Genomic DNA, 16331 nt, shown 5'->3' on the forward strand with positions numbered 1-16331 from the left:
TTGGGTAATAGAAGCCTGGGCCCCATGCCTCATGAGCATTCAGGGCCCCAGTATTCTCAGCAGCTCTGTACCCAAGATCGAGCCTCTTTCCCACAAGTAGGGGCTGGGTGGAAGAAGAGAACCTTCACCTGTTGGCTGTACTCACCAGAACTTAGCCTCAGCAACAGGTAGCTGAGGGCAGGATGAGATGTGATGATGTCCTGACCCTCCTGGGAAGTAGCTCTCTGACTTGGAACTAGGGGGAGAGGGAGCCCTGTGTCCTTGGGCTGCAGCAGTCTGGAGTAGGGCTTCTCACTGAAGTAGGGAGGAATGGGGGAGATGGTCCTAGGGTCACATACCATAGACTCCTGCAGCTCTTACCGAGGTTTTGTAGATTTTTTTGAATGTTTCTTCATTTGTTGTATGCTCTTAGAGCCGTTTCAGAGACTTAAAATAATTTTCATTTGTTTCGTTGGAGATCTGTTTGTGGAGCTCGTTGCACTATAAGGAAGGAAGTGGAACTCCGGACTGGGCCTGAGAACTTTTTATAAAGAGAAACTTACCCCTTATCAATTATTTTCTACCTTAAGTACAGTTCGTACAAGAAAGGCAGATTAAATGTTCAACTCCTTTTTAACATTGTCTCAAAACAGACCAAATTAGAAAGCTAAAACTCCTGCCTATCCATTCTTCCTTTTTTCCAAGCCAAATCAAAATCATATGACATCATTTGTGTTATAAGACTGAACTATACTTAGCTGAATCTTCATGGTGAGAGGAATCCAAGAGGCATTATGTGGGCTATTTTCCTGAAAATAATTATTTCTCAAATGTACATCACATTGCAGAATGACTTCTGTGGGCTAACTTAAAAATTTACAACTTTTTCTCTTCTCCTTAGCCTACCCTCAGACCTGTCCTCCCGAGCAAACCCGATTTCCAGTGGTCAGTAGTGGGGTGAGGATGGGCAGAGCTTAGCTTTAATTTGCTCATTTCATCTGAAGACTCAGAGAAGGTCTAACTATTGTATAACTAATTCAGCTACTTTACTTACTTAGTAAAGCAGCTCCCAGAAACTGGCACATTTTTTTAAGTTCCTGTTGATCAGTATAAATTTACCTTTTGAACCATGACATATTTTAAGTGAAAAGATATTTGCTATCTGAATACTGGCCTTTGCTTCTATTTTCAAAGGGAGAAAAAACATTGTAGGCTGAAACTTGTTTCATCTTTGTTATCTCAGTCCCTCAAATTTGGATAATCACAAACAGAAGTTAGGGAAATATAACCTGCATATCACATTATGGTTTTCAAGGCACTTTATACTATTTTGATTAATTATTTTGCCAACTCTATGGATAGATGTGGGTCGCCTCTGTTTTATAGTTTAGGAAACTGAGGCACAGAATACAGGGCTGAAGATAGTCCATTTGGGGCCTTTGGGTGAATTAGAAAAAAGGCGCCCTGTAAGACATTTTACTCCTATCCCCTGAAACATTATTTCAATGAAGATACAAATCTACGGAGATACAATGAAGATACAAATGCACTGTGTTCTGATGCCTCTCTGATTCCCTCTCTTTAATCAGGAAGGAAGGAAGAGGCCCTGTTGAAATGAGTTCACTGATGGGGAGGAGCCTTCATGAACCCTTTGCTTCAGCCTTCCAATGTTCTGAGAGAGGAGGAGCCAGGTAACTGTTGCTAACTGCCATTTCCCTACCATCTGGGCCATAGGAATCAGGAGAATTAAAGCCTAATAGCCAGGAGACTCAAGCCAGAATCGCTTGGGGATCCGCTTTACGCACGTAAGCAGAGAGGACTTAAGATTTAGCCTTTTGGAATATTGTCCTGGGAGCCTTATGTTCCTAAGAAACTATACTCTGGTTTCTTTTGTTCATTTCATTTTCTTTGTGATCTCTACTGGGGCTAGCCCACTTTATTTGGGTCATCGTTGTTTTCTGAGCATACTTCCCAATGATACCTGGTCCAGTTTGACCTGTGCACCCAAGCAGAGTCTATGAAAACATCTTCAGACATTCTGTGTCCACACTTCTCCTTGCAGAGCCAGCTGTCTTTCGTTATTGGTCCTGCTTTCTTGGGTAACAGACTCTGTTTTTCATTGTTTTGGGATTATAGAAAGTTCCCTTTGGTGGGAGAGAGTCAGGGTTTCATTCTTGGTGGCAGTGACCCTTGAAAAAAATCAGCTTATTCAAATGCACCTAAAGGAATTGTTTGCTAAATTAAGGACAGACATGCCTCTGGATTTTAGATGGAAATGATTAGAGGCTCTTTGGAATCCAGAAGAATCTGGGAAAAATTTTTATAAATTTTCTTTTTCAGTTGCCATAAGGTACCAGGGTATGAAATTAATTTGCTCTTCTGTTTATATATTTATTTAACAGATATTAAGTGATTATTATATGTTAGAAATCAACCCCTAGATTGTCTTGATAGAGAAAGGAAACATTTTGGAGAGATGGTGGAGCATCATTCCCAGGAATATAGCTAGAAATTTTACTGGATCAAGTGGTAAAGTTGTTTGAGACCACTAGGTGGTGTTATTATATTACGAAAATGATACTCTTCTGAGACAGGAGACCTCTATTTCTGAGACTGAGTATATACACACAGTCAAAGAAGCTTCTTTGTGAGTCACTGGAGGAAAGGCCACATTTCACTCTTTACATATGTGATCCAACTTAAATGCTCGAGGGGACTGGAAGCTCCTAGAGGGATGGGGTTGTGTCCATTGTCATGTTTGTAGCCCCAGGCTATAGCCCTAGCATGTAGTAGGCACTCAATAAACAAACAAACAAACAAACAAATAAATAAATGGATGAATTAGTCTTTGAACAACGTAGATTGTCACTGAAAGAACCATTTCCAGAGTGTGGAAAATTCTGGCAAATGCACACAGGCCTAGGATTTGGGGAAGTTGGGAGCTGTTGATGATCCTGACAGATCGCTAGTTGGGCAGAGACTCAGGGAGGCAGTGTTTGGGAAGGTAGAAACACCAACAGCGACCTGAGGCTCTTAAACTGCTTTTCATCTCCTCAATTCACCTGTTTGAAAATATAGGGAGGATGTAAACCAACAAATTTGGACTTTTTTTTTTCTTGAGTCTATGTTACTTCTTTCTAATGATTGCTCTGTTTTGGAAGGGGTCTTCAAAAATAATTTACTCTTCTCTTTGCCTCTCATTAATTGGTACCTTTTTTCATTCAATAATTTATTTGTTGTTCATTCATTCATTCCACAAATATTATTAATGTGTGCAGAGCACTGGTCTTGGCTGTGTGGTCATCGCTGACTTTTTCCTCTCATGGCCCCTTTGAGTTCAATTAATCACCAAATCCTATTAGCTGTAGCACTCAGATCCATGTTCTCCTGTTTCTTCTGCTCTTACGTTAGTCCAGGCCTCCATCTTCTTTCATCTGGGTCACTGCATCAACCCTTGGTCTTTACTGCTCCCAGTCATTCTCCCACCTTCCCAACACGCTCGTATGATCATGTTACTCCTTTCCTTAAAACTCTCCCTTGCTCTCAGGATCAAACCCAACCTCTTTTGCTTGTTTTACAAGCCTTACAAGGTAGAGCTGTGACCTGGTTGGGCCCAACTTTTCTCTCTCAGCCCCACTACCTCCAGCTCTCACCTCATTCTGTGTGTCCCAGCCATGATTTTTTCCTTTTGGTTCTTTTAATAAGTCCTGTCCTCTCTTACCTTCAGACTTTCCCCCGCCCCCTTAGTTTCCCTACAATCTGTAAAATTCTTTTCTTCCCCCCTCTGCCTGGCCACTTTCTATTCATTCTTTAGGTCTCAGCTTGAGTGTTACTATTTTGGGAAGCTTTTTCTGACCACTGTCAGGGTGAGGTCTCGCTCTTTCCCTTTTCCTCTCAGACTCTGTGGGGCTCACAGCTCGTCCGCTGCCACCTTCACTGCCAGACTGTTGGTTCTGTGAGTGGCACCTGTCTTCACTGCATATCTTTAGCACCTGGTTGAGTGCACATTGTAAATGCTCAATCATATATACTGAATGAGCACAAATGAATAAAAAGCATATGTGACATATCTCCTCTCTTTGGGGTATCTGTGATGTAGCAACGTGAGCTGAGTGGTACAAATAAGAGCTCCAGTGGTGAGAGGAAGGAGGGGACACTTTGGGTGCTACCATCTGAAGATGAGTTAGGTTTTGGCAAGTGGAGATGTTTGTGGAGGTGGCCTTTAGGTGGAGGGAAGTGATGCAGGTGGGAAGAGTTTGGGGGATAGGCAAGGGGTGTAGTGTTCCTGTTTGGGAAGAGTGGAAGGTAGGACTGGAGACAGGTTGTGACAGCTCGTGACTAGATTGTTCAGGGCCTTGAGTGCCAGGCTGGAGGGAGTAGACTCTATCTGATAGCCATTGATGGCTTTTGAATAGCAGATGCTAGGACTAAATTAGTGCTTTAGAAAATGTTAATCTAATGGCAGTGAAACATGAACTGGAGGGAGACCAGCAAGACCAGCGAGACCAGTTAGGAGGCTATCATAGAAGTCAAGGTAGGAGGTGATCAGGGCCTGGATCATGCATAAGAATGGAGGCAAAGGGACGTGGTGCAAAAGAATTAAGAAGAATCTGGGAAGTGGAAGGAGAGAGAGGGAGGAGTCAAAGACTTCTCAGCCTGATTCAGTGAGGTGCTGTCATTATTAGAAATTGTGAAGTCAAAAGGAAGAACCAGTTTAAGGAAAGATAAAGGAATTCGTTTATCAGAACTTTACAGTGGAATTCTTGCTGTTTATGCTTTTCACTTAGGAAATTCGGTCTGTGTAGGGGACCAAAAAATGAAGCCCAAGTGGGAGGGAGTGACAGAGAGAACATAATGCAGCCGCTGCGGGCTGTTTCAGCTCTGCACTCAGTGGAAATACCTCCCAGAGGGAGGGCAAGATGGGGAAGGTGAATTTGCTCTTCCCCTTTTGATTTACAATACTGTGTGCATTTTATGGGTGACTAAGGGCTTATTTGAGGGTAATTTTGACTATTCACAATCCATGCTTTATATGCTGATTTTAGATCTGAATTCCTCTGCAAGATTTGTCTTCTTAAAATGTGTGCCAGACATTCGGCTGGGCAGTAGGCAGCTAGTAAGAAGACACATCTCAGTCACTGCACTAGAGTTGCTCACAGATGAGCTGGGGAGAAAGATATGAAAGAAGACAATTAGACTATAGTCTAGGTGAGCAGTCAGGGAGAAGGGGGTGCAGAGAGGAAGGAGGTAATTGGCTAGCATGTCAAAACAGAGGTGGCCCTGGGCCCTGGCTTTGGAGAGAGATCTGGAAGCCATCATCAGAGCAGGTAGGTGAGAGTAACAATAGGAATGGATGAGATCTTGGAAGGGGAGAATATTGAGGACGCAGGGAGACCGAAGGGCACAACAGTAACATACTCTCAGTAGAAGGCAGGAAGAGCCATGAAACAGATGAATTATCAGAGAAGTGGGAGGCAAGGGGGATGAGGACTGAGAAGACGCAAGTGATTTTCATAATAAGGAAGTCATTGGTGACTTCTGAGTGAACAGTAAGTAATGCTGGCAGAGAGGGGGGTCCAAGAGTGATTGGTAAGAATCTGGAAGCAAAGGGAATACCTGCCTCGTCTCAGTCATGGCTGCAGTAAAACCAACCAAGATATATTTCCTAGTTCCCAATGAAATTCCCCTGGAGAATGTTTGGGATCTCTGGATGCCATGACCTCTGTCTCTGTATGATCTGCTACTGTCCAGTAATTAGACACTTCATCATCACAGTACATTGATCCATAAAAACACTTTGGTCTACATAAGCCTTATATTCAAGCTTGAGTGTAATCCATCTGAGCCACAGAGCTTAGCTGTGGTTATTGCATTTTATACTAAACATATCTATATTATTTTCTTCCAGCAGTAGAATCCACATTCCCATGTGACTGCGAATGCTAACTTGCTAATAGCTTTCCTGGAGTTTGCTTCTTGCAATTACCTCATCAGAATTTAGACAAGGCAATATATAACAATTTATTCCAGGATGCAGGGAGCTCTGGGTGTTTTTTTTTAGTTAATGGTTCCTTATCCTAGTTACATTGTCCTTTTAAAGAGATTTAAATAATAAGGAAAAAAATCTCTTATATGTGCCCACGTAATTACCACTCCTGGTGTTTTCTTCATTTCTTCGTGTGGATCAAGACTTCCATATGGTATTGTTTTCCTTCGGCCTGAAGGATTTTAACATTTCTTACAGTATAGGTTTGTCGGTGATGAACTCATTCAACTTTTGTAAGTCTGAGAAAATCTTTATTTTTGCCTTCATTTTATAGAAGATATTTTTGCTGGGTAAAGAATTCTAGGTTGGCAGTTTTTTTCTTTAAAGTTGTTGCTTCACTCTTCTGGTACATATTTGTGATAAGTCCAATGGTCATTCTTTGTTCCTCTGTATATAATATGCTTTTTTTTTTTCTTGCTGATTTCCCCTTTGTCACTGGTTTTAAGCAATTTGATCATGATGTGCTTTGGTATAAGTTTCTTCATGTTCTGCTGGGGTTCATTGAGCTTTTTGGATTTATGGGTTTATAGTTTTCATCAAATTTGGGCAACTTCCCCCCATTATTTCTTCAAATATATTTTCTATCCCCTACTGCTGGAAAAGCATCAGCTCACTGATGCTTTTTTTTTTTTCCCTGTCCTTTTGGGGTTTTTTCCTCTTTGTGTTTCATTTTGGATAGTTTCTATAGCTATGTCTTTGAGTTCACTAATCTTTTTTTTTAACCTACAGTGTCTGATCTGCTATGAATCCCATCGTGTGAATTTTTTTCATCTCAGACATATTTTTCACCTCTAGATGTTTGATTTAGTCTTTTTTTAATGTCTATGTCTCTAACATGCTCTTAAAGTGCTTCTTGAACGTATATATACAGTTGTAATTACTATTTTAATGTTCTTGTCTTTAATGTTTTTGTTTAGTAGTTGTAATAATTATTTTAAGTCTATCATCTATGTCATTGCTGGATTGGTTTCTATTGATTTTTCTCTTTATTGTGGGTCACATATTTCTGCTTCTTTGCATGCCTGGTAACTTTGTATTGGACACCATTTTTATTGTGAATTTTCCCTTGTTGGGTGTTGGATATTTTTGTGTTCCTATAAATATTCTTGAGCTTGTTCTGGGATGCAGTTAAGTTACTTAGAAAGCTTTTGATCTTTTTGGGTCTTTTTTAAGGTTTTTAAGATGGGAACAGAGTGTCATTTAGTATAAGGCTAATTAATCAACAGAGGCAAAACTCTTCTGAGTACCTACCCAATGCCCCATGAATTAGAAGGTCTTTCCACTCTGGCTGATAAAAATAAGAACTAATCCTAGTCTTGTAAGAGCTTCAGAGATTGTTCCTTCTAATCCTTTTGGGTGGTTCTTTCCCCAGCCTCAGGTACTTTCCTAATACCTATGAGCTCATCAGTGCTTAGCTGAAGATTTGAAGGAAGACCCTCTGCAGATCTCTGAAGCTCTCTCTTTGTGCAGCTCTTTCCTCTCTGATGCTCTGTCCTGTGAACTCCAGCTGCCTTGGCCTCCTGAACTCCTCAAGTTAAGGTTTAGGAGTTGGCCTGTCCCCTTTAGAAAATCTCTCCAGGCAACTGACTGGGGCAATCACAGGGCTCACCTTGTTGGTTTTGTTTCTCAGGGATCACTGTCCTTTGTTGCGTGATGCCCAATATCTTGAAAACGGTTGCTTCATATATTTTGTGCAATCTTTTAGTTGTTTTAGGTGAGAGGGAAAATCCAGTTTCTGGATTGGATCGAGTCCCAAGATGTTACTCCATCTTGGCAGGAGGCAGAAGTTTACCTTGTTCTTTAAGTTTGAAAAACTTTTTTAAGGCCTCTGGAGCCCTTGACTATGCCAAGCCAAGTTGCTTGTTATCAGATCAGGAAAAGAGGTGCTTCTTGAAGAGGCTAAAAGGGCTTGCAACATAACTGCAGGGAAGCTGAGCCATTCTAGGAGAGACAGGGGATTCTGCTTTTCTTTTCTGTCAAGTCTTTGGCTCTTATCATTGGACTCAGCTTACTGTTTCACATTCCTTTGGTACTGAAAGTTTTGTTCTTTTCTACTTTGAAACAGTACCCTCAGCTCACTTAAAATCTTGAAATTCTTTACTTGGTTCCCACTTAGACCCTATTTGTGTATTTAGGTCACCAAAGCCTTCTAAATCTGAGGCAAATTAAAGTTTCTCAGTGGTATTTATAGCAACCAGCACCTGCTCCTGTAGAGAACCACTAACTCAAGATACTGTGTTTTACCTTGAAGATGAATTGCAGACATACTTGTAAAAGGCAAATCCTGCATTTCAAGGGTGAAAAAATTACCCCTTAACAAAACGTTCCAGCTGGTTAAATTTAGGACAAGAAAAAAACCTGACCCAAGAATATTCTCTGGCTTTGAGCCCAGGGTATTTTTCCTTTTGGAGTGAATTTGGTACAGTTTCATTCATGTGGAGTTGCTGCCTCCCAGCATTTTACTCTGGGATGGAAGATCAACAATGATTGTCTTGTTGCTAAATCCAATGGACACATCTCAGTTATTAACCTACTTGACCTCTCAACAGTATTTGAGATTTGTTGACTGTTATCTCCTTCTTAATACATTCCCTGGCTTTCCTTTTCCCTTTCCAGCCTTTCTTCCTCTGTCTTTTCAGTTGGTACTCTTCTTGGTTCTTTCCTGAGCCTTCTTCTCACATTAAACATTATTTATGGGCTCTCTTATCCATTGCCATGGCTTCACTGGGAATTCCTAAATCTATATTTTTAGCCTAAGTATTTTTCCTGAACTTAAGTCCAGTATATTTAACAGTTCACTTGACATCTTCACTTGGACAGCAAGTAAGTAACTCAACCTCTGCAGGCTTGTAGTTGAACTCATGAAGTCTCCTCTCAGTCCAGCCCTTCCTCTCATGTTTGCCATCTCTGTAAAGGGCACTTCTAAACAGCTAATTTCTTAAGCCAGGATTCCTTGACTTCTTCCTTCCAATCAACCACCAGGGCCTGGTGATTCTACTGTTTTCCATCACTAGTTTTTTACCTGGACCACTGGAAAAGACTTCACCTAACAGGACTTTCTGCTTCCAGCACTCATGCCACCCCTCCACCCTCCCAATCCATTTTTTTTCCACACTGTAGCCAGAGTGATCTTTCTAAAACACAGGACCTTTTAAGATCTTGCTTAAAATCATTTGATGACTGCTGTACTCTTAGGATAAAGCCCAAGCTCCTTTTAATAAGATATGAAGCCCTGTATGATGTTTACCTTCTTGCATATTACTTCTTCCCTCGCACTCTAAGTTCCCATTGCTGTGTGTCCCATTGTTCCATTCCTCAAATGTATAATGCTTATCTCATTTTCTGGCCTTTGCATGTTTTGTTCTTTCTACCTGTTTCCCTTTCTTCACCTCCTTGGCTTGGCTACATCATCCTTCAGGTCACTTTCTTTGAGAAGTCTTGGCTTTTTTTTTTATTTAAAAATAACTTTAAACCCCTTTATTGTGGTATGATTCCTGTGCAGTAAACTACACATTCCAGGAGTCTTCTCTGACTTCCTTTCTCATCTCAGTCTGCCCAGCTCCCCAGACTAAGTGAGATGTTAATCTGTGTTTCTGTGGGTTGCCATGTTTCCTCTATTGTAACGCACATCCAATGTCCCACTGGATTGTAAGCTCCATCTTGTCCACTTCTGTTGCCCTATGCTCAGTGTAAGGCTCAGCACAGCATAGGTGCTTAGCTTCGCAAACATTTGTTGAATTGAATTTTAATGTGTTGGTAGCCATGGAGGTCTCAGTCCTAGTTTGTAGCCTTTTGGAGCAGGAAGATTAGTGTGAAAGATGACATTCTATAAGTGGTTCTTTGGCTGGATTCTTATTTCTCCACTGTTTATTTACTACCTTAGCAACCTGATTCATTTAACTCTGAGCCTTGGTTGTCTCATCTATAAATACAAATGCTTGAACTTCCTGAAGGCAAACGGTGGGATGATTTTTTTCTTTTTTTGGTTGCTAGTATTTTATGTGTTAGTCAATTATGAGACTTCTTTGTACATATATACATATTTGCTATTTATTTTGTAAATACTTCAAATTCTTTTTTTAATTTAAATATTTTAAATTTTTTATGGCCATAGAAAAGCTTAAAATTTTTTTCAATCATTAAAAAATGTAAAATCCACTTTTAGCTTACTCACTGTACAAAAATAGGTAGTAGGCCAGATCTGGCCTGTAGGTATAGTTTATAGTTTTTTGTCAGCTACCACACTAGTATGTTCATTAAATCTGAACCATCTTTGCATTGCTGGAATAAATACCATTTGAATGTATCTGACTATACTGCTGGATTTGATTTGCTAATATTTTACTTAGGATTTTTGTGTCTATGTTCATTAAGTTAGATTGGTCTAGCAGAGATTTCAAACTAGTTATAATTGTAGGGCAGAGATATGTTTTCTTTGGCCTACATAATATTTTTTAAAGATTTAAATGAATACTAAAAAAATTGGGAGATGTTATATTAAAAATTAGAGATTTCTGGATTTCTTTTAAAAAAGGAATGTGGCAAAACTGGGGGAATGTGGGCCCAGTTTTGTCACATTTTAAATAGATATTCTTTATGTTTTCTATTTCATTAACTTCTACTCTTATTTTTATCTTTGACCTTTGGTCTATGGTTTTCTATTGCTAACCTTATCTGGGTTTTGTCTTTGCCTAGCTTTTTATCTAGTACTAACATATCTTCCAGTTTTTTTTTTCTAGTTCTACATAGGCATTATCTGTTTCTTGAAGGTCTAATAGAATTCGCCTCTAAAACTATCTGGGCTTTATGGTTACCTGGGGAAAGGCAGTAGGAAGGGATAAATTTGAGAGTTTGATATTTGCAAATATTAACTGCTATATATAAAAATAGATAAAAAACAAATTTCTTCTGTATAGCACAGGGAACTGTAGTCAATATCTTGTAATAGCCTTTAATGAAAAAGAATATGAAAACAAATATACATATATATATGCATGACTGGGACATTATGCTGTACACCAGAAACTGACACATTATAACTGACTGTACTTCAATTAAGAAAAAAAACACAACTATTTGGGTCTTCTATAATTTGGTCAGGTAGATTTTTGTTTTCCTTTTGTATTTTATCTATGGTTTGTGATCTATTAAAAATGTCAAACTCTTGTATCAGTTTTAATAATTAATACTTTCTGGAAAAGCATCACTTTTCCCCTAGATTTTCAAATTTACAAATATAAGGTCTAAATGGTTTTCTCTTATAATTTAAAGAATTACCTTTGTATCTTGGCTATCTTTCTCTTTCCTAAACTTGCTTATTTGTAGTTTTCTTTGGCCAGAGTTCTGTTTTATTGGTCTTTTCAAGGAACTAGGTATGGTTTTCTTGTTGAAGTCCATTAAAAAAAAATTTCAACTTTAACCTTGTTTCCTTTTAAAATTTTCACCTGAATTAGCTCTTCCTTTTCTAACTTTTTGAAATGAGGCTTTAGTTTAAATATTTTTGAAAATCATTCTTTTTAAAATAAAATAATTTCCTCCTGAACTTTCTATTCTGTTTTATTGATCTGTCTGTCTTCTTTCTGGTACTGCATTATGATTATACTATTTAACATTTGGTAGTCCTAGTCCTCTTTATTATTATTTTCAAAATTGTTTTGGATATTGGGCCAGATGACATCTTAAAGGCACTAAGGTTCTTTGATGGCTAATGTGAAAATGCACCCAAATAAATCCCTTTGTTTCCTTCCTTCCAAACCCAAGTAGTCTTTATTCTTCTAGATATAGTCAATCTTAAAAAAATGCCTATAATCAATCTTTGTATGTGGATGTGGTATATGTAGGTAGCATTTTTTAAGTGTTTTTTTTTGTGTGTGTGGTGTGTATTTTATCTGTGTATATGGTGTGTTTGTGGATGTCCATGGGAAGTGATATATATGTTTATGTGTACAGTGTGTGTTTATACTATGTGTAAGTGTAAGAGGGATACTGAGGCCCATGGCCAGGGAGTGCTAGCGTGCTCAGGGCATGTCAGAAAGCCAGGCTTGGTCCTCAAACTCCCTTGCCTTCTGGAAAAAGCAGGGCCTTAAACCTTGACCCTTTCTGGGTGTCCCTTTCTGGATGTCTGGCCAGTCTCCCTTGCAGTGCCCCTGCCCAGTCTCCCTTGCAGTGCCCCTGCCCAGTCTCCCACTCATTTCTGTCCTCCTCTCCTGAGAAAAGAGCGATCTGCCCCTTTAAGAGAAGGAAACTTCCAGTGCTGTACTAAGTAAAGGGGCCTTACTATTGTTGGTGAGGGTGGTGGAGGTGGTACCACCACAGGAGTCAGATCAGCATCAGAGTGGCAGTGGGGTCTCACAACTAAATGAGTTAGCTGCTGAGTGAGACAGAAGGAGTCGGAGGGAACTTGCAAGGCAGTGGGACCTTTGTCCTGAGTTGGGGTGAAGTGCCCATTGTGGGCCTGTCTTTTCTCTGTCAGGGCACATGCAGATAATGCATCTCTGCCCAGCTCTCCCACTGGGTTCCACCCTTCTGAATGTGCACCTACAGGTTTCTCATAGCTTCCTGAGTCCAAGGTGGTCTTCCTTAGTGGAGGTACTATAGTGGTCCCTGGCAGAGCTGTGAAGGGGCCACTGTCACCTTGGGCACATCACTCTTCCCTTGGTGGACCTCCCTTTGCCCAGGTACTTGAATGTCATATTTTCTAATTCCTACTGAGAATGAATGCTCCTCTCAGGGGCATCCTCAGGCTATGCCTAACTCATGCTCCTGCCTTGCTTCCGCAGGTCTGCAGCACCTCCAGCCTCAGTGTCCTGTCTGCATCCTGTGGCTTGAGCCTGATTTGCCCTTTTTCCCTGGCTGATGGAGTGGCAGAGCCAGGATACTTCCCTGCCCAGAAAGGATGCCTGGACTCAGACTTTCCCAGCCAGGAGGAGGATCAGGCATGCTCAAGTCCAGGGTACAGGTAAGTCCATCTGTCGTTGGACTGGGGCCAGGGGAGCAGGCTTGCCTCTGATAAGAGCAGTGCTCAAGGTGTGGAGTGGGGAAGAACAGGACAGAGCCTCATAAAGTGCCAGGATTCAGATAATCCACTGGCTTTTATGTGACTCATTTGCACTTGACCACTAGTTTGCTGATTTCAGGGCTCCTCCAGTTTCTACTCCCTGCTGGTGGCCAGCTGGCCCTGTGGCATCTAGTTTCCTTACCAGCCTCAAGAAGGCAGGTCAGCCACCTCCACTTGCCATTGGCCATGGGGCAGGTGTGGAGGCCAAGGAAGAACAGAAGGAGGATGTCCTCTGGGACAGACAGGCCAGAGTTCAAATTTTAGCTCTGCCAACCTTGGACAAGTCAGCTACCTTATCTGTGTGAGATTCAGATTCACCCCTGGTAAGTTGGGGCTAATACTTCCTAAGGTTACTGTGAAGATTAAATGAGAAGATGTATATAAATTGCCCAGCTCAGCCCCTGGCACCTGGTACCCAACATTTATCTTTTCTCCCCACTTTTTCTCTTGCATCCCCCAACCTTGTCTTGAGTGGATCACTAAGCCACAAATATCCATTTGGCAACTTCCGACACTTCCCATTTTTAGATTTACATAAGACCAGCAGCTTTCCCTCCCACAGCAGCAACAGTCAGAGAGTTGCAGAGCAGATGTCTTGGTGTGAAACTGCTCCCAGGAGGCATCCTGTGAATGTTTGCCGACAAAGCAGCGCAGGGGCTGACCCTCCTTCCAGCTCTGCCTCCTCACACCAAGCTGGGAGATTGAAAGCACCTACCTCCTCCATGTATGGTGCATTTCTGTCCCCTCAGATGCTGGGGGCCTGTCCTCCTGTCCCATGGCATCGGACTGCAGATGAGGAGCCCTGAGGCTGGCTGGAGGAAGCTGCTCTGGTCTGAACCTGTGCCAGACTGTTCCCATCCAAGAGAAGACTCCAGAGAGGTGGAGGAGCCAGGGTTAGGGAAGGGCCTGCAGCCTGGTGGGGGCGGGGATCCAACCGTGGAGAACACTTTTCCAAACTCCACTGCACTGGGCCGGGAGGGTGCTCCTCTGCCCTTGCTTGGTGTCCAGTGATTACAGGTCCGAGCTTCAAAGCATGTTGCAAACCTGGCTAATTACTGGCCTAGGGGAGCTGGGTGAGCAGGCCAAGCCCGCCGAGTGGGAGCGCCAGGGGCCGCAGGACTGTCATTGGGCTGGCACTTGCAGCCCAGAGGGGCCTCGTAGCCCTGGTGAGGTCGCAAGTCCCGCTGGTTACCCAGGGAGGATTGCCGTGCCGGCCGCGGGGGCTACCCTCTCAGACGAGCCTCCGGCGCCTCCTCCCCTGGGTCAGGTGGAAATCTCCCCATTCAAACCGGCGCGGTCCAATCAGGGCCCGGCGCGGCCGCCGGTTCAAACGCGCGCTGCAACCAGCCTCCAGCTCCCGCCTGGGAGACACCGGCGCGGGGGCGGGTGAACCTGCTGCCTCGGTTACTGGGGAGAAACACAGACGCTTCGGGTTACAGGCGCCCCTGCCCGGCCGGAGCGGGCCGCCATGGAGCGCTCCCTGCACCGCGTCTCCCACGGGAGCCGGCGCGCCCACCCGGGCTTGTCCTTCTACCTCACCACCTTTGGTAAGTGCCCGCGGGGCGGCTGCCAGGAGCTGCTGCACCCTGCTCACAGCGCCCAGAGAGGGCAACCCCCGCAGTGGCAGGTGAGGCAGGGAGCAGCGATCCTTCAGTTTGGGGGTACCCGCTCTGGCCCCTTCCTCCCGTGGTTGCCCAGGAGGGACACAGGGCACAGGCTCAGGCCGAACAAGCCGCTGGGCACCACCTGCTGCCTGGCCGCTGATGCCAAGTGCAGTTGGTTCTACCTAACTTGGCTGGAATAATCATGCCCCAGTTAATCTTTCAGAGACCGGTTTCCCACCACTGAGTTTCCCATTAACAAGCAGCTCAGGGTTAAATCAAGGTCTTGTTACTACATCTCAAAATCACCTCAGCCCTATTTCTTTTGGCTCAGGGAGAGGACAGGTGTCGGGTCAGCCAGGTGGCCTTGGCTCCCTGTGGGCTCACCTTGGAGGCTGCAGTGCAAAGGCTCCACTGGATATCTGATCCACAGCAGAGATGGGAAAATTCTCTCCTCCAGGAGCAATGGGGCTCTCAGGAAGGTCACAGGGCTGCCCTGGGAGCCTGAGGTGGAAAGAAGTGGGCAGTAGGCTCCTGCTCCCAGGCCCCTAGATAGCAGTCCTGGGCTCCCCCAAGTAACAACTGGGCAGCAGCTGTCCCAATGGTTTGGGCAGACCTTGTCTTCTAAGTCCCCACAGTAAAGATAATTAGCCCTGTGTAGAATACAGCTCTTCACAGTGCTCCTTTCCTCACTGGTTCTGCAGCTCCCTGTGGGGAGGGAGTTACATTTCCTCTGTGGAGACTTGAGATCCAGAGAGGTGGGTCTCCCAGTGAGCCAGCTGCAGAGTTAACACCGGAGCTGAAGCCTTCTGAGATGATGTGTCCAGCACATTTTTTAAAACTTGTATACAATTTTCTTATGAAGATTGGGGAAGTTACTACAACATAAGTGGACTTCGCCCACATTTCAAAGATAGAGCACCTAAGGAGTTAGGCCCTCCCTGGGGTTCAGGATCACTACTCCCAGGCTTACCTCTCCCAGCACACTTGGCTCTTCACAACCTGCTTTCTTCTCTACGGGCAAAGGGAGTGATGGAAAAGCAGTGGTTTGGCCCCTAGAAATGATCTGTAGTCTGGCATCCTGGAATTCACCGGTCCAGTTGGTGGAGGGTAACAGTAAGAATTATAGATTAGCCGCCATTTATTGCACGTTCATCGTGTGTGTGCCTTGTGCCAAGTGCTTTCCCTGCATCATCTTACTTAAGCCTCCTAACCCTTGGAGGCAGTTCCTGTTAGCCCCGTGGGGATGTGGGACTCTACCAGGTAGGGGAGGTTTCCTGGATGATCTGAGTTGATGGGGCTGGAGTGGTCAGGAAAGAGTGTCAGAGAGCTGTGAGGCCTTGTTACCTTAGCTGTGTCCTAATTAAAAGTGAAAAATATATTTCGTTTTTCCTCCTTAGTATCATGGTAAGATGTATTCACAGTTAAAAACTTAGTGAAAAGAAGAAAGTGAAAATCACCTGTAATTTGACTCCCCAGAGAAGGCCATTGTTAACATGGTTTATATCCTTCCAGGCTTATTTCTCTGTGTGTGTGCCTAATTTTAATAAAATTAAGATCCTTTTATATGTACAGTTTTGTAACCTTACTGGTATGATGTGACTATTTCCTTGTATCAGTCCATATTCTTCTGTTGAATTAATCTCCC

General features: G+C 43.1%; 1 protein-coding gene across 7 annotated transcripts in view; it reads left to right on the plus strand.

The window, feature by feature from the left end:
- RGS3 (regulator of G protein signaling 3) overlaps positions 1–16331 on the plus strand; it is a 135090-nt gene that overhangs the window by 729 nt on the left and 118030 nt on the right. For 3 of the 7 annotated variants that reach the window (XR_006725582.2, XM_010957213.3, XM_074362032.1), the window contains exons 2-3: positions 1569–1670; positions 12805–12983. Coding sequence is in view for 5 of the 7 variants with exons in the window: in XM_010957213.3 (XP_010955515.1) it covers positions 12881–12983 (103 nt within the window). In the remaining 2 variants the exon portion in view is untranslated. Of the gene's footprint in view, positions 1–880; positions 925–1568; positions 1671–12804; positions 12984–13831; positions 13976–14018; positions 14630–16331 lie in introns of those variants that run through there. The other 4 variants (XM_045518258.2, XM_045518259.2, XM_010957216.3 and 1 more) reach the window with 4 other exon arrangements.

The sequence above is a fragment of the Camelus bactrianus genome, chromosome 4 (assembly GCF_048773025.1).
Source record: "Camelus bactrianus isolate YW-2024 breed Bactrian camel chromosome 4, ASM4877302v1, whole genome shotgun sequence".
In the NCBI taxonomy this organism is placed as follows: domain Eukaryota; kingdom Metazoa; phylum Chordata; class Mammalia; order Artiodactyla; family Camelidae; genus Camelus; species Camelus bactrianus.